The following is a 21,776-nucleotide window of genomic DNA, read 5'->3' as shown; positions in this document are numbered from 1 at the left end:
TTTATAGTAAATTTTACATTGTAGCGACAGTGGATTCTGTTATGTTCCTCTGAAGAATATCAAGTTTTTGTTTTAGCAGCCAGTTTACTTGGCTTCACTCAAATTCTAATCTTTGTCTTCTGTCAGTGGGGTAACACCTGAAATATTTGTTTTACTCTTTTGGCCTTATCTGCTGAACTTGTGTCTGCTCCACAAATCTGTAGTTTAGGGGCTAGCCAGAGATTTTGGAAGAGTTTATTCACAGACTTTGGAGTTACCCGTCTGTCTTGGGCTGGGTTCTCTAGAGAAGTAAAACCAGTACATAAATATATATAGAGAGAGATTTATATCAAGGAAAAGGCTCATGGAGTTGTAGAGGCTGGAATGTCCGAAGTCCGTGGATCAGGATAGAGGCTTCTCTTGATTTGTGTGGCTGCAGGGGCTGGCGAACCCAGGATTGGTAGGTCAGAGAGCAGGGCTTCCACTCTCAGGCTCTGAAGATCGAGGAATCCCAAGGTCTGCAGATAAGCTGGAGCTCAAGTCCCAAGAGCCAGAGGTCAGACGAACGGGAGGCAGTGCAGGATCCAGAGAGAGCAAAAAAGCCAGAATGTCTGCTTATGTTTGGATGCAGGCCACACCCCCAAGGAAACTCCCTTTCGACTGATTGGCTACACACAGCAGATTCAATCATGGGAGTGATCACATATAAACACTGAGAATCACGGCCCAGCCAAGTTGACACACAATCTTAGCCATCACACCTTCTACACCTCTCGTCTTTTTGGGCTTTCCCTCCTGACTTTCCAGCTGCTGTTCTAGTCCTCAACTCTGTTTTCTGATCCCTGAAGCTCCTAAGACATTGATTTTAGCTGGAGTTTGCCCTCAGGCAAAAAGCCATACAACGAAAAGCACTATTCCATTTTTCCAAGTGTCAACTCCCCTCCCATTTATGTCTGCTTTCAGTTACTCTCAGGTGCAGGAGAAGGATAGGTAGCCTGCTTCTGTAAAGATTTACAGCCTAGGAAACCCTGCGGGGCAGTTCTACTCTGTCCTGTAGGGTCACTATGATGGCAGTGGGCTACCGGTGCATTGAGATCATTTTTGGTTTATATTTTGGCCAGGGTTTGTAATTGTCACCTGCTAGAAGGGTTGGTTCAGTCTGGGCTACTTCACCATAATTGGAGGCAAAACTTTCCAGCTGCCCATATGAAAAGTTTTTTGCTTTAGCTTATGCTGACAATTTTTGTGCTCATTTTTTTTCTTTTTTACTTATTTCAATAAGTAGGTATTGTGAGAGGTTAAGTTCTATAACATAGTTTCAATTCACCACGAAAACCTCATTTTTCTTTTTTTGCATTGTTACCAATAATTGGCAGCAGGCTTTTTTAATCGGTGATACATAAGGTAATGAGATATCTCACAATGGAGGGCATCTTTGATGGGATTAAGGATGGGATATAAATCTCGTCATCCTTCTGTGTATTCCTGTGCCTGCAGCATTAGCTCAGGTTCTCACTGCCGCCTCCTAACTGGTGCCAGAGCCTACCTGGTGGGCCTGTTCCAGTGTGTTCTCTATACCCCAGTCATAGAAACCTTCTGAAGATAAAATCTTATTCAGCACTGTTTGCCTATTGAACACTTCTTCCATGACTTTAATAATTGAAATCCAGATCCTTCAGTTGGAAGGTAAAGCCTTTTTGTGGACGTCCTAAGTTAAAGCTGTAGAAGATAAAGTAGTTGAAACATATTAATGGTTTTAACACGGAGGTCGTCAAAACAGAGGCTTGGCTGCTGGGCTGTAGGGGGTAAAGGATGGACTAACTGCCGATGCCAACTGCTCATTTTCTCCATCTCCACCCCATTAGTGCCAAATCCCCAGCCCCAAATGCAAATCTCATGGTATCAGCGTGTCCTTTCTGGGTTGGATCGTGATGGAAACCATTTTATTTGAACCATGTGGGTTGCCACCTTACTAACTCGTTTTGGGAAAAGCCAAGGAACCCAGACAGGTCCCTGGGTATCAACCAAACAAAGAAGAAAGGGACACTATGGGGAGCAGTACAAAGATCATTTTGGCTTTGATTTACCTTCTAATTTCTTTCTGCTTAAGTCTATAGGAAGTGGGCCTTCTTAGCTTACTGACCCAGTGTCCCCAGGATTGCCACATCAGGAGTAGGAACCTTTATCATAGGATAAAATGTCTCAGTCTTGCTTATGTTTCAGAGCCCTGGTGGCGTAGTGGTTAAGTGCTGTGGCTGCAAACCAAAAGGTCGGCAGTTCAAATCCACCATATGCAGCAGTTCTACTCTGTCCTCTAGGGTCACTAGGAGTCGGACTTGATGGCAGCGGGTTTTCCTGCTTACGTTTAGTTTTCATGTCTGAAATGAACCTTTTTTAAAAAATTTGTCCTTGACTTCTGTCATTTAATTTCTGAGTTTTTCTAAGTCTGATTGATATTGTTCTACCTTGTCTCCTGTGGTTTTAAAATTATTGCTCAGTAAAGCAGCTGGGTGGCACAAAGGGTTAAGCACTCGCCTACTGGCCTCCAGGTTGGCAGTTCGAACCCACCCAGTAGAGCCTCAGAAGAAAGGCCTGGCAGTCTGCTTCCAAAGAGTCACAGCCTTGAAAACCCTATGCAGCGGTTCTACTCTGCACACAGGTCACCATGAGTCAGAATCAACACAGTGGCAACTGACGACACAGTAACAACACCATGTAGCTAATATATGTTGTCTGCTGAGTGCCAGACACGAGCAGCGTGCTCACGGCCCCGTCTCACCCACGTACGGCCAGACACGCGCAGCGTGCTCACGGCCCCGTCTCACCCACGTACGGCCAGACACGCGCAGCGTGCTCACGGCCCTGTCTCACCCACGTATGGCACTGTGGCATAGACACCATTTTCCATCTCTTTCACAAATGGGGCAACGAAGCCCAAGGTTGCACAGCGAGGAAGTGGCAGGGCCAGTTATCAAATCCAGGCAGTCTGCTTCCAGAATCAGTTCCTAACCTTTGACCTATTTCAAAGGATCCCACACTGAGAAATGTTCTCCTTGGCACTCTAGCCTTGAAGCTTAACCAAACCCAAACCAAACCCAGTGCCGTCGAGTCGAATCCGACTCATAGCAACCCTACAGGACAGAGTAGAACTGCCCCATAGAGTTTCCAAGGAGCGCCTGGTGGATTTGAACTGCCGACCCTTTGGTCAGCAGCCGTAGCACTTAACCACTATAGCACCAGGGTTTCCCTGAAGCTCAACAGATAAGTAAATTCTACAATGCTTCCAATTTTTCTGGAGTGAAATTTTAACCTAATCATGTTTTGGCAATATTTGTTTTCTACACGATTTTAACATTTTTGGAAGATAATCTCAAGAGAGTAATCGTTTAAAGATATATTTCACCTATTTGCATTCAGAAAATTTCACTTTCATAATTAAGCACACGGTTCCACATCTTTCTTTGTATACATTGCTCTCTTGAATATGAACTCCTGGCTGTTCTATTATTTAGCAATTATGAATGTTAAGGGTAAAATTTGCTAACATACACTATTTTTTGGGGGGGAAACGCGCTGTGTAAGGACGAATTATCAAGAGCTATTTATAGTTTTGAGGAGCCCCTGGGTGGTGCAAATGGTCAAATGCTCAACTACTAGCTGAAAGGTTGGCAGTTCGAACGCACCCAGAGGTGCCTCGGAAGTCAAGCCTGGCGATCTGCTTCCGAAGGTCGCAGCCTTGAAAATCCTATGGAGCAGTTCCACTCTATGCAGAACCCCAGTTGCCACGAGTTGGAATTGTTGGGTTAGGAACTAGCGACAACAACAACATTTACAGGGTTGATGCTGTTCTTACCTCTGCTAGGGAGTCTCTATTGTTGGGTTAGGAACTAGCAACAACAACAACAACATTTATAGGGTTGATGCTGTTCTTACCTCTGCTAGGGAGTCTCTATTTCACACATTAGCAGCAACCCATTATTTTTTATTTTTTTATGTATCAAACAATACATATTTTCTATTTATTTGGCATGTTTTTGCTACGTTTGTGTTCTTAATGAACCATCATCCTCTTGCTTGTGAAAAGCACCACCTGTTTGGGCACACGAAGCAGTGATACCCAGGAACAAATTTCCTTTTCTACAGTCATGACATACGTAAGTGCCCGTAAGGTTTGGATACTAAAAAGGAAATTTTGGGATAAACAGAAAGTGGCAGGAATTAGTAAGCTGCACTGAAGAATGAAACCTGGTATGACTGATGGGAGTCATAGAAGAGACTATAATTGAGTTCCTTAGCCCTGGTGGTGCAGTGGTTAAGCGCTTGGCTGCTAACCTGCCCAGTGGTGCCACTGGAGAAAGATCTGACAATCTGCTCCCGTAAAGATTACAGCCTTGGAAGCCCTATGGGGGCAGTTCTACTCTGTCACATGGGCTTGCTATGAGTTGGAATCTCCTCAAAGGCACACAACAACAACAATAGTCAGCCTGTTGTAACAACTCTATGCACACGAGTTCCTGGACTGTGAGTGCCCTGAGGACAGGCCTCATGCCTTACCACCCCTCCATCCTCCAGACCCTGGCTCGTTGTTTGAACAGGACACAGATGGGTTTCCGTAAACATGTGGTCTGTATGGGTTCCTGTGAATCGTCCTTAGAGTACCGGTTTCCCAGAGTGGGGTGAGTATAGGACAAAGCACAGAAAGCCCGGACTGGAGACCTCTGTGTGCTCGACCCAGTCAGATCCTGGTCCTGTGGCTTTGCTTCCTCATCTTTCAATGAGATTCCGTTACATCATTCCTGGAGCCCCTTGCACGTTGTATGTCCTAAGTTTCCATATTTCAAATGCTCAGCTGACCCAGGCCATAGAATCTAGACCTAGTCCTAAAGGACTGGCTTTGTGTTTTTTATGTAGCCCAGAAGGATCCACTAGGAAAGACTTTTTTTTTTTTTGAGATAGCAAAATGGAATTCCAGATGACTGACAGTTTGTTAACTGCAGCTGAGTAGTTATAAGTGTCCTTAATTTGGCTGAAGCTTATTTGCAGATATTTTAGGAAATAAATCTGGGAAACCATTTGTGATTCTTTGCCTTCAACTTAGGGAAAGAAAATAGCTATATTTTAGATATATTTTATTCTCTTTTATTGTGAAGTAACACATGCTTGTTGCAAAAAAGCCAGGGAACACAAGAGCACAAAATAACGATTCCCTGCAATCCTACCACCTGAATCCTACCAAAGTATTCGTTTTGGTGTATTCTCCGCCTAAATATTATTTCTGATACATGGATGGATGGATGGGTGGATGGACAGGCAGATACACAAAATAAGTGTTAAAATGAAAATTGAATTATGCTTGTCAACGTTTCTTTCAATCACAAAACAATATATATCAGGGAAAAATTTTCCACGTCCATAAATTTAGACTTGTGTGTTCGTTTTTAATGTCTGTGTTGTATTTCATAGGTTGGATGAACCACAGTTTATAAAACCAACTCTCTATTAATGGACATTTAGATTGTTTGAATTTTTTTTGTCTTATAAACAATACAGAAAATATCCTTGTTGTTAGGTGCTGTCCAGTCATTTCCGACTCACAGAGACCCTGTGTACAACAGAACAAAACACTGCCCCGTCCTGTGCCATGCTCGCAATCTTTGCTATGTTTGAGCCCATTGTTACAGCCACTGTGTCAGTCTATCTTGTTGAGGGTCTTTCTCTTTTTCGCTGACCTGCTGCTTTACCAAGTATGAAGTCCTTCTCCAGGGACGGATCCCTCCTGATAACATGTCCAAAGAACATGAGATGAAGTCTCGCCATCCTCGCTTCTGAGGACCGTTCTGGCTGTACTTCTTCCAAGACACGTTTGCTCGTTCTTCTGGCCGTCCATGGTGTACTTGATATTCTTCGCCAACAGCACAATTCACAGGCACCAGTTCTTCTTCAGTCTTCCTTATTCATTGCCCAGCTTTCGCATACATGTGAGGTGATTGAAAATACCATGGTTTGGGCATAACCGAATCCTCAAGGTGACATCTTTGCTTTTCAACACTTTAAAGAGGTCTTTTGCAGCAGATAAAATATCCTTCTCCGTATGCATTTGTTGAGTGGTCCTATTATTCCATTAGTGTAAGGTTTTAGAAGGGCATTTAAGAGTATTCAAGTACCAGGTTCTCTATACACGAGCAGAGCTAGCTCTTACCGTTTTCTTTAATCCTTGCCTACTTGACAAGTGAAAAATGCTAACTTGTTGTAACGGGACTTTTTAAATTACCAATGAGTTTGAGCAGCTTTTTCTACATTATTGAATTTTTCTAGTTCTTTTTGTGTGAATTACCTGTTTATGACTGGAGCTTTTTTTAAATTGGATATTTATATTTATCTTACTGATTTGTAAGAACTACTCACATATTATGAAAATTAATGTATATTTTATATACACATTAACCATAGTTTTTCCCTACTCATTTTTCTTTTGCTGTTGTGTTTTTTTTAACCAAGCCAAAATTAAATAACTGTTACCAGATGTATTGATTATTTAAATAATTTCTGGCTTTAATGTTTTCCTTGGAATGACCTTCTCACACTAAGATTATGTATCATGTAACATTAGCTTTATTTTCTTCTACTTTTATGGTTTTATTATTTTACTTTTATTCTATTTAATATGTATTCACTCTGTCTAGAATTTTTCCTAGAATAAGATAGCAAGTAGGAAATTAATTTTACTTTTTCCAAAATGGCCATCTAGTTATTTCAGTATCATTTATTAGATGGTTCATAGTTTTCTGCATGTATTCAAGTCTTAATTTTATGAGACGGGTGAGGATTAAAAGGAAACACTTAATATTTAAATGTACCTTTGGCAATGTTAATGTAGTAAAGGCTATTTTCTTTTAATAGAGGTCTCATGGAAGAATCAACAAGCCAAAAATTCCAGTAAGGAGTACTTGCCCATTTCTGATTTATCTGAAGATATCTGGAAAAACTGCTCCATAGATGAAATTGAGAAGACCTTTTGCCAAGAGGTAAGAATCTAAAGTGTGGATGGAGCAAAGTAGACAGCAATGGAAAGCCAATAGGTCTGGACATTGGTCCTACAACATCTCCTAAAACCCAGATACCTCCTTTGTCTCCTTAATAACCACAGTACATTGATAATGGTGATGGTGATGATGAATTAATTGTTAAGCCCCTCCTTGTGCTACTCACATACTACGTTTATTAAGAAACATATAGAACTTATATAAAGAAATTATACTATTTTATTTTTTTAATTTATTTTATTTTTTGTTGTTGTTGAGACTATACATAGCGGAACATATACCAATTCAGGAATTTCTACATGTACAGTTCAGTGACGTTGATTGCAGTCTTCAAGTTGCACAGCCATTCTCGCCCTCCTTTTCCGAGTTGCTCCTCCCCCGTTAACATAAACTCACTGCCCCCTGCGGTTCCTGTCTAATCTTTTGAGTTGCTGTTGTCAATTTGATCCCATGTAGCTAGTTCTTGAAAGAACACAGTGCTCAAGGCAGACATTCTCTACTAGTTAAGCTGAACTATTGTTTGGTTTTAAGAAGACTTCAGGGGTGTTTTTGGTTAAAGGCTTAAGGTTTAAAGATTATCTCAGGGCAATAGTTTTGGTGGTTCATTCAACATCAGTGGCTCCGGAAAGTCTGGAGTCCGTGAGAATTTGAAGTTCTGCTCTGTATTTCCCCCCTCTTTGATCAGGATTCTCTATAGAACCTTTGATCAAAACAATCAGTAATGTTAGCTGGGCACCATCCAGTTCTTCTGGTCTCAGGCAAAAGAGGCAGTTGTTCCTGGAGGCAGTCAGCGACACAGCCCACGTCCTCCTCCTGTTCCTGGCTCTCCTTCTTCTTCTGGTGCAGCACTAGCCATCCAGGTTGATTCACGGTCATAGCTGAGATAACGGACCAAACTTTATATGTGAATTTAGCATAGACTATGAGGCATTTTTTGGAAACCCTGGTGGCGTAGTGGTTAAGTGCTACGGCTGCCAACCAAGAGGTCAGCAGTTTGAATCTGCCAGCTGCTCCTTGGAAACTCTGTGGGGCAGTTCTACTCTGTTCTGTAGGGTCACCATGAGTTGGAGTTGACGCGTCAGCAGTAGGTTTTTTTATGAGGCATTTTAATAAAGTGTGGTGGTAGCGGGGAGTGGATTATTCAGTAATTCTTATTGGGATAATTAGCTAGCCAGCCACTTGGGAAAAACACTTGTAACCTTCTACTCTTCACAGAAAAATAAATTCTATATGCATCAAGTATTTAAATTTAAAAATAAATAATGTGGATCAAATATTTTAAGTCTTGAAATTGAGACTCTTTTAAGGATGAATTAAAGCCCAGAAGCCATAAAGAAAAAGACTGACACCTGTGACCACCTGATGTAGAAAAAGATTTTGTGCAGTAAAACTTTGTGTCAACGAATGATAAACTTGGCAAAATATTTGGAACGTGAATGGCCGACAAATAATAACTGTTCCTAACGTACATAGAACTTTTACAAATTATTGGTGAAACATTTCCAATAGAAAAATGTCAGTGTGGAAAAACTAACAGAAGCAAATATTGCTGAGGGTCTTAGAGAAGTGAGCACTTAATATGCTCTTGGTGAACTGGTAAAACTTGTTTTCTGTTGATGTTGTTAAAGGCTTAATTGTTTTCACAAAGAGATGCATGACCATTATGAGAAAATGCAAGCAATTCTGAAAAGTACAAAGAAGAAAGTAATAAATTATTCAAAATCCATAGAAATAAGCAGACGTAACGCTGGGTGAAGAATAATTTCAGGCCTCTCTTTATTCATATAGAAGCATGGTTGCGAGGGTGGACGGATACATAGATAGAATATAGTCAGTATATTTTCTACTAAAACTTATTTTATTTACATTTTCTTGAATTTACCAAAAGAAAAGGGAACATCTTCATCACCTTCATAACGACCCTTTTATGGGGCTTCCTGTGTGCCGGGAGCGTCCAAGTGCCTTATGGGTTCAGTCTTCACAGCAACTCCAGGTGCTAGGCGTTATTATTGTGTCAGTTTTAAGATGAGGAAACAGAGGCACGAGGAGGTTAAATGACTTGTCCAAGGTTACCCTGCAATGAAGTCCTGGAGCCAAGGTTTAAACCCAAGCCGTATAACTCCTACGTTCTTGCTCTTAACCCCACTCTATTATCCTCAAGTGAAACTAAAGACGTCTCTGAAATTTGGGTAAATATTTCTTTACCACTAGAGATATTAGGTCCCAAAAAAGACTTTCAGATAAGAGATTAAGAAAGCCACTAAGGGCTGGAGAAATGATGGTGTTTGTGAAGGATGTCTCAATGACAGGCATTACGTATGGGCTTGCTCTCTGCTGTGCAGTTAAGGTGATGGCACTCGCGTGTGTCTTCTGACCTCTCCCTTCAGAAACTTTAATGATTAATCTTTGTTCTTAGTCAGAGTTTATAATATGTACATTCTGTTCTGTTACCGTAATTTCCCCAGTTGTTTTGCCTTCGTTTCATATCTAAGTGGATTTAACGCGCATCAGAGGAGCCCTGGTGGTGCGGCTGACTTGGCTGCTGACTGAAAGTTAGCAGTTGGAACCTGTCAGCTGCTCCCCAGGAAGAAGGTGGTTGATCAGCTTCCTTAAAGATGACAGCCTTGGGAACCCTATGAGGCAGTTCTACTCTGTCCTGGAGGGTTGCTATGAGTTGGAATTGACTCGACGGCAGTGGGACTGCATGACAAAATTGTGCTTTGTTCTAGATAATAATTGTTGGTGTCGTCAAGTTAGTTCTGACTCATAGTGACCCTATGTACAAACAAAACAGCCTGCTTCTGTGCCATCCTCACAATTGTTGCTATGCTCGAGCCCATCATTGCAGCCACTGAGTCCATCCATCTTGTTGAGGGTCTTCCGTTCTTTCACTGACCCTCTGCTTTACCAAGCATGATGTCCTTCTGCAGTGACAGGAGCCTCCTGATAACATATGCAAGGTAAGTGAGACTTATCCCACCATCCTCACTCCTAAGGAGCATTCTGGCTGTATTTCTTCCCAGACAGATTTGTTCGTTCTTTTGGCAGTCCATGGTATATTCAATATTCTTTGCCAACACCGTAATTCAAAGGCATTTATTCTTCTTTGGTCTTCCTTATGCATTGTCCAGCTTTTGCATGTATATCAGGCAATTAAAAGTACCATGGCTCGGGTCAGGTGCACCTTAGTCCTCAAAGTGACGTCTTTCCTTCTTAACACTTTAAAAGGGGCCTTTTGCACCAGATTTGTCCAGTGCATTATAATACATCGTTTGATTTTTTGACTTCTGCTTCCTTGGCATTGATGATGGATCCAAGTAAAGTGAGATCCTTGACATCTTCAATCTTTTCTGTTTATCGTGATGTTGCTTGTTGGTCCAGTTGTGAGAATTAGCAGTGAACAGAACAGACACGATCCGCTCTCATGGAGATTAAACGAGCTTACATCAGGGAGAGAAACGTTAGGCAAGTGAGCACACTGATAAATACAGGATTTTTTGAACACTGTTGACAGAAGAGGAACAACAAGAGGGGCGTCATTTAAATGGGGGCCAGGGAAGCAGTTATCAAAACTCAACGTGTAAACATGGAGAAAGGGGCATACTCTTTGCTTGTCCGTCAGTAATATGATGGAATACCACGTATCATTTAAAAGAATAATGTAGATGTATACTAATTTTTACAGAAAAATGTCCATGACATATTGTTAAGTGAAAAAAAAGAATTCGTCAAACCTGAACGTGTAATATCATACCATTTCTGTAAAATTATATGTTTATATGATCGTGTTGACAGTTTCTGAAAAACTACGTACAAAACTGGATGATGAGACTTCTAGGAATCTTACTTCCTTTTTTATATTTTGCTGAATTGCTTGCATTTTTTTTTTTTTTACAAAGGCTTGTACTTCCTTTGTAAACAGTAAATGACAATTCCTCAAAGGTCATACGTGTCACAAGGATACTCCTGCGTTATTCCCTGAGCTTTGTCTAAAAGCTCTTCGTCGTATCAGAAACACTGTCTTGAGAAAACAAAACAAAAAACCCTGTTGAAGACCAGATTAAAAAAATGAATTACATTAATATAATAAATACACGGAAGTCCCTGAGTGGGGCAAACAAACAGTTAAGGGCTCATCTACTAGCCTAAAGGTTGGAAGTTCAAACCCACCCAGAGTCACCTCAGGAGACAGGCCTGGCTATCTGATTCCAAAAGGTCACAGCGAGGAAAACCCTACTCTGCACACATGGGGTTGCCATGAGTTGGAATCAACTCCACAGCAACTACCCACAACAACAACCGTAAATACCACAGCAACTACCCACAACAACAACCGTAAATATGCAGAGACCCTCCTCCGGGCCTGGCTCTGACTGCCCTCCGTGGGTGTCCTCCTCCGGGCACGGTCTCAAATGCATCTGACTTTTCTGAAAGACAAATGGGAAGATTTAGCCACATTTGGGGTTAATTTTATACAGTTTTCCAAGAAGCTTAGGTCCTGTGATTCTCTGAATATTTTTAAAGATTTTCTTCTTCGATTTCTAATATTCCTGTGGACACTAAGGAAAAATAAATGAATCTCTTCTCACTCCTTTAGTGGATAGAGACTCTTGTACATATATTTCCACGTTCCAGCTGCCTTTGTTTTTTGTTTTTTTTAAGTCACTTTTGACACCCAGTTGGTTTTTTTTTTTTTTTTTTTTCTAGTAACCAGGAAACATTGTATTCAAAGAAAGTGGGGAGGGTTGAAAACATTGGAGAATATTGTTAGTACTCAGTAACAAACAGCAGGGAAACCTTTAGAAGTAAAACCAGTCTTCACAGTATTTTTATGAGTCATGTGAAAATCAGTCGTTAACCTACTCTGCAGCGCTTTCAGAGTTCCCTAAGCAAAGCTCGTTCAGCCAGGTTCTTTGTAATTTCCCATTAAAAGAAAAAAAAGAATGATTAAAGAAATGTCCAGTGTATCCTATGTTTATGTGATCTTTAGATGAATCTTTTTTACTGTAAAAGCTGCTTCTAGTTTTTAATACACAGCTGCCAGCTTGGTTGTTTGATTGGCCTGATTTAATCAGGCGAAACATAGCGTGGGCTCACAGTAGGGATGGCTTGGAAGTATATTAAGGAAGATGTATCAAACTGGCAGATCCACCAAGTATTTTTAGCCCTGAGATTTGAGGTAGATCTATTATGTGTGCTGTTTTTCCCCGAGAAACTTGCCTGCCTTGTCAGTTGAGTGGCTGTGACGGGGAACAGTGTTTTATAGTGAACTCATCAATTAAACATTTGAAGTTCAGTACCTGCCACAGTAACCTTTTTTGATCACTGTGGAGAGGAAAACGCGAAGGGATTTTGGTAAAAATAAAATGGCTGGATAGCCCCATTTAGTAGATGTTCATGAATGTAATGCTCTATTTCTAACCCCTCTCAGCTTTTGAAGTCCTTTGAGAAGGTGGAAAAGGGGCTCAGTGCAGGGGACACCTGCAACAGTGGCTACATATCTCTGAATTACCTCAAGGTCGTCCTCGATGCCTTTGTGTACCGACTCCCCAGAAGAATTTTTCTCCAGTTAATGAAAAGGTAAGAGCCCTGTTGTTTTCTTGACATTTTTTTTTCAAACGTCAACCATGAGAATAAACCTCATTTATTTTCTTATTAATGTTTTATTTATTACTAAAAATTTCAAGCATACGGAAATAGAGAGAATCATGTAATGAACCCCAGTGTACCCCCTACCAGCTTCAGCAGTTACTGCGTCATGGTCAGTCCTAATTCATTTATATCCCTGCCCATTTTCCCTCAACCCCAGATATTTTTGAAACAAATACCAGACATCACATCATTTCATCTGGAAGGGTTTCCATATGTCTCTCGAGAAGTTACGAAGACAGCATGGTGAAAATACCATCTTCACACCTAATAGAGTTATCGATAATATTAATTAATAGCCAGTCAGGGTTCAAATTTATCTGATTGTCCCCTGTTTTGTTTTACAATTTATTCGAGTCAATATCCACATAAGGTTCATACATTGCAGTTGGTTGATTTGTCTCAACTCTTTCCTAACCTATAGGTTCCCTCTTCATTTATTATTTCGTTGAGATGTATGTGTAGAAGAAGCCCAGATGGTTTGCTATGAAGAGTTCCTTACTATCTAGATGTGACTTACTGCAGCCCATAGTGACATTTAATATACTCCTCTCTCCCCCACTCCTCTGCCCTGTCACCCATCAGTTGGTAGTTAGATTTACAAACCCACTTCCAATCTTTTTGGCAAGAATACCTCATAGGTGGTGGCATACTTTTATCAGGAAGCGTATATTGGCTGGTGGTCCCTCTTTGTGATGTTAGCTGCCGTTGTTGATCATACCTACATCCATTAATTCGTTAGGAATGATGAAGTGGTGATATTCTATTTCTATCATTCCTTCTTTTACGAGCTGAAATTCTTCTGTATTGAAAAACCTTCCTTCACCGACTATTTGGTAACAATGAGGCACAGTTAGTAGAGGAAAGGCAGGCTGTCCTTGATTCTTCTCTTTGTTTTCCACTTTTTCAACTAATGAATTGGCTCCCCAACATCTTCCACAAGTGAGCACTGAGTGTTTTTTCTTTAAAACGTATTATGAATTTAAACATATTTGATGTGTTTCAACTCATTACAGATACTACCCTTATTGAGAATTGACTGGTGGGGCCACTTGAAGTCGCCCCTGAGTCCTGTTGACGTGACCCTGTAGTCTTTGATAACTTGCTTTCTGGTATGACTAGATGTTCCGGGCTCATCGTGTATATTTCTCACCCCCGATCTGAAATCAGCCATCTCTCCAAGGAGCCCTGGTTCCTTTTAGTTGCAAATGGTACATGTAGGCCACAGTCTGGGTGGCAGAGAATACTCTCATTGATTTGGTTTTCTGTCCATAGAGGCGAACAGAAAGATGGCTGTATAAAACTCTGGATAATTGGTGGACTCCGGAGCTTCCTAGAAAGAAACGGCATTGAGCTACACCTGCTGAGTTGATTCCCGTAACTCTTCTTTTTTGCTCCTCAGCACCCTGTATGTCCACAGAGCATCACCCTGGGCCAACATGGAAGCGCCTTGAGAGCTAGAAGCACTTGGCCCCAGGAGTAAATGTTTCCATGGTGCAGAAAACATCTCTATTGCCCGGTGACGCCTCTCAGGGATTACTTTCTTAGATAGCTAAACTTGTATCGCCATTTCTTTCAATTAATAATGCACATGGTAATTTAATAGCAATAATAAAAAATAGTAAAGTAATAATTAAAAAGCCACATCCATCTTACAAAACAAGTTTACTATTTCCATATTTCCATGTTCTCTTCCATTTTGTGTCCACATACATATATAACTTTCACATATTTGTCATCAAAGTACATCTACAGTTTTGTATTGTGCTTTTTAGATCGAAATGTGTATTATAAGCATTTTCATACTGGCCCCATAGTCTTCAAAATTATCATTTTAATGGATGTATAAAAAGTTGTTAATTCAGCAGACATTTATTGAGTGCCTTTCTCTGACAAACACTGTGGTAGACGCTGAGAATGCAGAAATAAATTGTAAATAGAGTCAAGTCAGAGTGGCTTGCCAGAGTGATACTGTCTATGAAGACTATGATGGGGGCCTAGAGCAGTGTGTTAGGTGCTGCCAAGGTGTTACAGTCAGGGACCCAGGGATTTCTGACTACACATTCACCCAGAATTCCAAGCAGAACAGAGCACAGGAGACAAGAGCAGATGCTTTGGACTTGCAAGCACTAATACTGTGAATTGTTACGATGTACATGTCTCTTGGTGCACACATCAGAAGGACAGATTTGTCATATCTTCTTGGTCAGCTGTCCTCTTTATATAATAATTCTTTTACCTCCACGAATGCCTTTTTTGGTCTATCCTACCAGGTATTAAAACAGCCATAACAGTTTTCTTTTGATTACTATTTGTTGGTAAATCTTTTCCAACAGTTTATTTTCACTTTTTCATTGTTGTGTTTTAAGTGTGTTTTTTATAAAATAGCATACATATGTTTGTTGTTGTTGTTCGGTGCCGTTGAGTGGGTTCCGACTCATAGCGACCCTATGCACAACAGAACAAAACACTGCCCGGTCCTGAGCCATCTTTACAATTGTTGCTATGCTTGAGCTCATTGTTGCAGCCACTGTGTCAACCCACCTTGTCGAGGGTCTTCCTCTTTTCCACTGACCCTGTACTCTGCCGAGCATAATGTCCTTCTCCAGGGACTGATCCCTCCTGACAACATGTCCAGACTATGTAAGATGCAGTCTCACCATCCTTGCCTCTAAGGAACATTCTGGTTGTACTTCTTCTAAGACAGATTTGTTCATTCCTTTGGCAGTCCATGGTATATTCAATACTCTTTGCCAACACCACAATTCAAAGGCGTCAATTCTTCTTCGGTCTTCCTTATTCATTGTCCAGCTTTCACATGCATATGATGCGATTGAAAATACCATGGCTTGGGTCAGGTGCACCTTATTCTTCAGGGTGACATCTTTGCTCTTCAACACTTTAAAGAGGTCCTTTGCAGCAGATTTACCCAATGCAATGCATCTTTTGATTTCTTGACTGCTCCTTCCATGGCTGTTGATTGTGGATCCAATTAAAATGAAATCCCTGACACCTTCAATCTTTTCTCCATTTATCATGATGTTGCTCATTGGTCCAGTTGTGAGGATTTTTGTTTTCTTTACGTTGAGGTGCAATCCATACTGAAGGCTGTAGTCTTTGATTTTCATCAGTAAGTGCTTCAAGTCCTCTTCACTTTCAGCAAGAAAGGCTGTGTCATCTTCATAACACAAGTTGTTAATGAGTCTTTCTCCAATCCTGATGCCCCGTTCTTCTTCATCTAGTCCAGCTTCTCGGATTATTTGCTCAGCATACAGATTGAATAGGTGTGGTGAAAGAATACAACCCTGACGCACACCTTTCATGACTTTAAACCAATCAGTATTCCTGTGTTCTGTCCAAACAACTTCCTCTTGATCTATGTAAAGATTCCTCATGAGCACAATTAAGTGTTCTGGAATTCCCATTCTTGGCAATGTTATCCGTAATTTGTTATGATCCACACAGTTGAATGCCTTGGCATAGTCAATAAAACACAGGTAAACAGCCTTCTGGTGTTCTCTGCTTTCAGCCAGGATCCATCTGACATCAGCAATGATATCCCTGGTTCCACATCCTCTTCTGAAACTGGCCTGAATTTCTGGCAGTTCCCTGTCGATACACTGCTGCAGCCGTTTTTGAATGATCTTCAGCAGAATTTTGTTCACGTGTGATATTAATGATATTGTTCTATAATTTCCACACTCAGTTGGATCACCTTTCGTGGGAATAGGCATAAATATGGATCTCTTCCAGTCAGTTGGCCAGGAAGCTGTCTTCCATATTTCTTGGCATAGATGAGTGAGCAACTCCCACGCTGCATCTGTTTGTTGAAACATCTCAATTGATGTTCCATCAATTCCTGGAGCCTTGTTTTTCTCCAGTGCCTTCAGAGCAGCTTGGATGTCTTCCTTCAGCACTATTGGTCCCTGGTCATATGCCACCTCTTGAAATGGTTGAACATCGACTAATTCTTTTTGGTATAGTGAGTCTGTGTATTCCTTCCATCTTCTTTTGATGCTTCCTGTGTCGTTTAATATTTTCCCCATAGAATCCTTCACTATTGCAACTCAAGGCTTGAATTTTTTACTCAGTTCTTTCAACTTGAGAAATGCCAAGCATGTTCTTCCCTTTTGACTTTCCATCTCCAGCTCTTTGCACCTGTCATTATAATACTTTGTCTTCTCGAGAGGCCCTTTGCAATCTTCTGTTCAGTTCTTTTATTTCACCAATTCTTTCTTTTGCTTTAGCTGCTCGATGTTCGAGAGCAAGTTTCAGAGTCTTCTCTGACATCCATCTTGGTCTTTTCTTTCTTTCCTGTCTTTTCAATGACCTTTCTTCATGTATGATGTCCTTGATATCATTCCACAACTCGTGTGGTCTTCAGTCACTAGTGTTCAATGCGTCAAATCTATTCTTCAGATGGTCTCTAAATTCAGGTGGGATGTACTCAAGGTCATATTTTGGCTCATATGGACTTGCATATGAGTATATGAGCAATTGATGGTCTGTTCCACAGTGGGCCCCTAACCTTGTTCTGACTGATGATATTGAGCTTTTCCATTGTCTCTTTCCACAGATGTAGTCAATTTGATTTTTGTGTGTTCCATCTGGCGAGGTCTATGTGTATAGTATCGCCGTTTATATTGGTGAAAGAAGGTATTTGCAGTGAAGAAGTCATTGGTCTTGCAAAATTCTATTGTTTGATCTTTGGCATTGTTTCTATCACCAAGGCCATATTTTCCAACTACTGATCCTTCTTCTTTGTTTCCAACTTTTGCATTCCAATCGCCAGTTATTATCAATGCATCTTGATTGCATATTCAATCAGTTTCAGACTGCAGCAGCTGATAAAAATCTTCAATCTCTTCATATTTGGCCCTAGTGATTGGTGCAAAAATTTGAATAATAGTCTTATTAACTGGTCTTCCTCGTAGACATATGGATATTATCCTATCACTGACAGCATTGTACTTCAGGATAGATCTTGAAATGTTCTTTTTGACGATGAATGTAACACCATTCCTCTTGAAGTTGTCATTCCCAGCATAGTAGACTATATGATTGTCCGATTCAAAATGACCAATATCAGTCCTTTTCCGCTCACAAACGTCTAGGATATCGATGTTTATGCGTTCCATTGCATTTTCAATGATTTCCACTTTTCCTAGATTCATACTTTGTACATTCCAGGTTCCGATTATTAATGGACGTTTGCAGCTGTTTTCTTCTCATTTTGAGTCATGCCACACCAGCAAATGAAGGTCCTGAAAGCTTTACTTCATCCACGTCATTAAGGTTGACTCTACTTTGAGGAGGCAACTCTTCCCCAGCACTATACCAGACAGTGTTCTGCTGCTATTCATAAGGTTTGCACTGGCTAATGCTTTTCAGAAGCAGAATGTCGGGTCTTCTTCCTAGTCTGTCTTAGTCTGGAAGCTCGGCTGAAATCTCTCCTCCATGGGTGACCCTGCTGGTATCTGAATACTGGTGGCATAGCTTCCAGGAACACAGCAATATGCAAGCCCCCACAGTATGAAAAACTGACAGACACGTGGGGGAGCATATATATATAGCATATATGTATATATATATGGCATATATATCTATAGCCAAAATAAAATGGTAGGAAAAATAAATAAATAAAATGGTAAACCAAACCAAACCCATTGCTGTTGAGTCGATTTAAACCCATAGCACCCTATATATGGATCCCTAAAATTTCAAAATGAAAATCTTTGCCTTTTAACCGTCAAGTTTAGTCTGTTTCCATTTATTATGATTGACATGTGTGGAATTTTTTCTCCTACCATTCTATCTGAAGCCCTGGTGGTGCAGTGGCTAAGAGCTTGGCTGCTGACCAAAAGGTCGGAAGTTAGAATCCAGCAGCTGCTTCTTGGAAACCTTCTGGGGCAGTTCTGCTCTGTCCTATAGGGTGCTATGGGTTTAAATCGACTCAGCAGCAATGGGTTTGGTTAATGGGTTTGGTTTGGTTTACCATGTTATTTATTTATTTTTCCTACCATTTTATTTTGTACTTTCTATTATTTACCTTTTTTTTTTCCTTTCCATCTTGTTTGGTATTGGTTGAATTTATCACTCTTTTTTTCCCCCTCTCAACTATTTTGGGATTTATACCTTTTATGTCTATCCTTATAGTAGTTATCCTTAAAAATCTTAACGTGCATTCTAAAGTTATAAAGCCTAAAGTTAGTATTTCTACTGTCCTGGATAAAACAAACGCCTTCGACTTACATGTTGTCTTTGATTAGTATATTCGTTCTACCTTGTTTTCCATAGTACCTGGGTGAGTTGTTGTTGTTATTGGTTTATACTGTCCATGCTTGTTTAGATTTCCAGTTGGTTTGCTCATTGCTGCTGCTTCTATCTCACCCCTTCCTTCTGGATTCATTTTCCTGAGTATATCTTTTAGTAGTCCCTTTAGTGAGGTCCTGTGAGTGGTAAGCTCAGTCTTTGTTTTCAAAAATGTCTTCATTTTGCCCTTACTCTGTAATGAAAATTTATCAGGGAATAGAATTCTTGTTTGTTTTCTCTTAGCCCTTTGAAGCTTTTCCCGATGGCCCTCTGGCCTCTGCTGCTGCTGTTGAGAGTCTGTTGTCAGTCTCGTTGTCATTCCCTTAGAGGTGATCTTTTTTCTTTCTGGCTGCCTTTAAGATTCTCTCTTTGTTTTCATTATTCTGTAGCCTCACTATAAGGTGTCTCAGTACAGAAATCTTTATTAACCTTCTCAGACTTATGTTATCTTAGTCTGAGGATTTGTGTCTTTCATGAATTCTAGAAAAAACAGGAATTTTTCTTTGTCACCACCGCATTCTTACTGGTCTTCTGAAACTCCTATTAAATATATGTTGGACCTTCTCATTCCATTCTCTTAAACTCTCATCTCTTAACCTCTCTTTTGTATTTTTGTCTGTGAGCTGCATTCTGGCTATTTTCTTAGGATCTATTTTGGTTCACTAAGTCTCTTCAACTCTGCCAAATGTATTTCCAGTCTTGCACAATCCCAAGTCTTCTAACCCCAAATGGGGTTCAAACCCTAGCCCCTGAGAGGCTCCATTACATTCAGGGCTGCCTTCAGCACATCCTGTCTGTCTAGGTCTGACAAGAGCCCCAGACTGTTGTGACAATAACTCATGTTCTTATTTCTCCAGGGTTGGTTTCCTCCTGCATCTAGCTGCTGTGGATTTCCCTTTCTTGGTTTCAATTTCAGCTGTGTTTAAAATATTTTTTTGTTGATGTATTTATTCCAGTATTTCTAAGAGGTTGGGGGAGGTCCCCTCTGTTGCCAGAAACTGTCCCTTAATGTGTTTATGCTGCCTGGGAAGTCAGAAAAATCTCCATGGAATAAACTACTGATTTGAACATTTCAGGGGTGAATAGGAGTTTCCCACATGGATAAGTTGGAGAAAAACATTTCATCCAGAGAAAGCAAACAGCATTTTCAAAGGGGCTGCTTTGCTTGAGTTGAGATCAGTTTTTGTTGTTAGGTGCTGTTTAGTTAATTCCAACTCATAGTGACTCCATGTGACAGGGCAGGACTTCCTTATAGGAGTTTCTAGGCTGTAATCTTTATGGAGCCCTGGTGGCACAGTGGTTAAGAGCTCAGGCTGCTAACCAAAAAGGGTAGCAGTTCAAATCCACCAGCCACTCCTTGAAAACCCTATGGAACAGTTCTACTCTGTCCTATAGGGTTGCTATGAGTAGGAATTGACTCGGTGGCAATGTCTTTCTCCTGTAGAACCATTGGGTGGGTTTGAACCAACAACCTTTCAGTTAGAATACTTTAATTTCTTATATCAGAATGTATTTAACTGTTTCACCGTCATTCTGAGTCTTTAGTTTCTTTTTACTTTTGCATGTTTGTTTATTCACATGTTCTGTTGGTCAGTCAGTCAAGAAATAATTCTTGAGCACCTACTATGTAGCAGGTACTGTGCTGTTGTTGTTGTTGTTAGGTGCCATCGAGTTGGTTCCAACTCACAGTGACCCTGTGTACAACAGAAGGAAATGCCTGGTCCTGTGCCATCCTCTCAATCGTTGTTAGGCTCGAGCCCATTGTTGCAGCTACTGTGTCAATCCATCTTGTTGAAAGTCTTCCTCTTTTTGCTGACCCTCTACTTTACCAAGCATGATGTCCTTCTCCAGGGACTGATCCCGCCTGATAACATATCCAGAGTATGAGAGGCAAAGTGTCACCATCCTTGCTTCTAAGGAGCATTCTGGCTGTACTTCTTCCGAGACAGATTTGTTTGTTCTTCTTTTCGAGAAGACAGAGTAAAGTATTATAATGACATGTGTAAAGACCTGGAGTTAGAAAACCAAAGGGGAAGGACTCACTCAACATTTCTCAAGCTGAATCAACTGAAGAAGAAAAAAAAATTCAGGCCTCAATTTCCAGTAGTGAAGGATTGTATGGGTACTGTGCTAGAGACTTGGAATTTATCAGAGAATAAGAAAGACTTAATCCCGGCCCTCATGGAACTTCACATGCTCATGAGGGAGACCAGGAATAAACAAACAAATAAGCAATGAAATAAAATATAGAATGTGATTAGTGCTCTCTTCGTGAGGTTTCTCTAGAGAAACAGAACTAGCTGGAGTATATACTGTGTTTTTACACAAATGTTGCTGTAAAAAATAAGCATAGCACACTTAAAAAAATACCTCGTCGGGGGGAGGGCGTGGTTGGCAAACGAACATAAAAGGTGCATGTCATTTGCATAAAAGTATGGTATATACTCTTAGGTTCTCTTGATTATACATCTATATAATATATATAAATGTACCTACATATGTATATATATATTTATACACATATATGATTGTGGGGGCTGGCAAGTCCAAAATCCATAGATCAGGTGGCTGGAAACCCTGACAGTCTTGTGTATGTCTAGTCTTGAAACAGAACTCTTCTTCCTTAGTTTACCTCAGTTTTTTGCTCTAAAGCCTTCAGCTGATTGAATGAGGCCCACCCACATTATGGAGGGTAATCCACTTAGCATGAGGTCAGCTGATTTAGATGATAATCAAATGTTCGTGCCTTCAGGGCAACATCTAGACCTGTGTTTGACCATACAGTTGGGCAGC

At 40.6% G+C, this 21,776-nt stretch overlaps 1 protein-coding gene across 5 annotated transcripts in view; it reads left to right on the top strand.

The window, feature by feature from the left end:
• Positions 1-21,776, top strand: part of EFCAB6 (EF-hand calcium binding domain 6) — a 381,524-nt gene that overhangs the window by 102,908 nt on the left and 256,840 nt on the right. For all 5 annotated transcript variants that reach the window (XM_049884609.1, XM_049884607.1, XM_049884608.1 and 2 more), the window contains 2 exons: positions 6,880-7,004; positions 12,454-12,602. In XM_049884609.1, coding sequence (XP_049740566.1) covers positions 6,880-7,004; positions 12,454-12,602 — 274 coding nt within the window. The remainder of the gene's footprint in view (positions 1-6,879; positions 7,005-12,453; positions 12,603-21,776) is intronic.

Source organism: Elephas maximus, chromosome 4 (genome assembly GCF_024166365.1).
Source record: "Elephas maximus indicus isolate mEleMax1 chromosome 4, mEleMax1 primary haplotype, whole genome shotgun sequence".
Classification (NCBI taxonomy): Eukaryota; Metazoa; Chordata; class Mammalia; order Proboscidea; family Elephantidae; genus Elephas; species Elephas maximus.
Note: the sequence above shows the minus strand (reverse complement) of the source record. Positions and strands in the feature narration are given on the sequence as shown.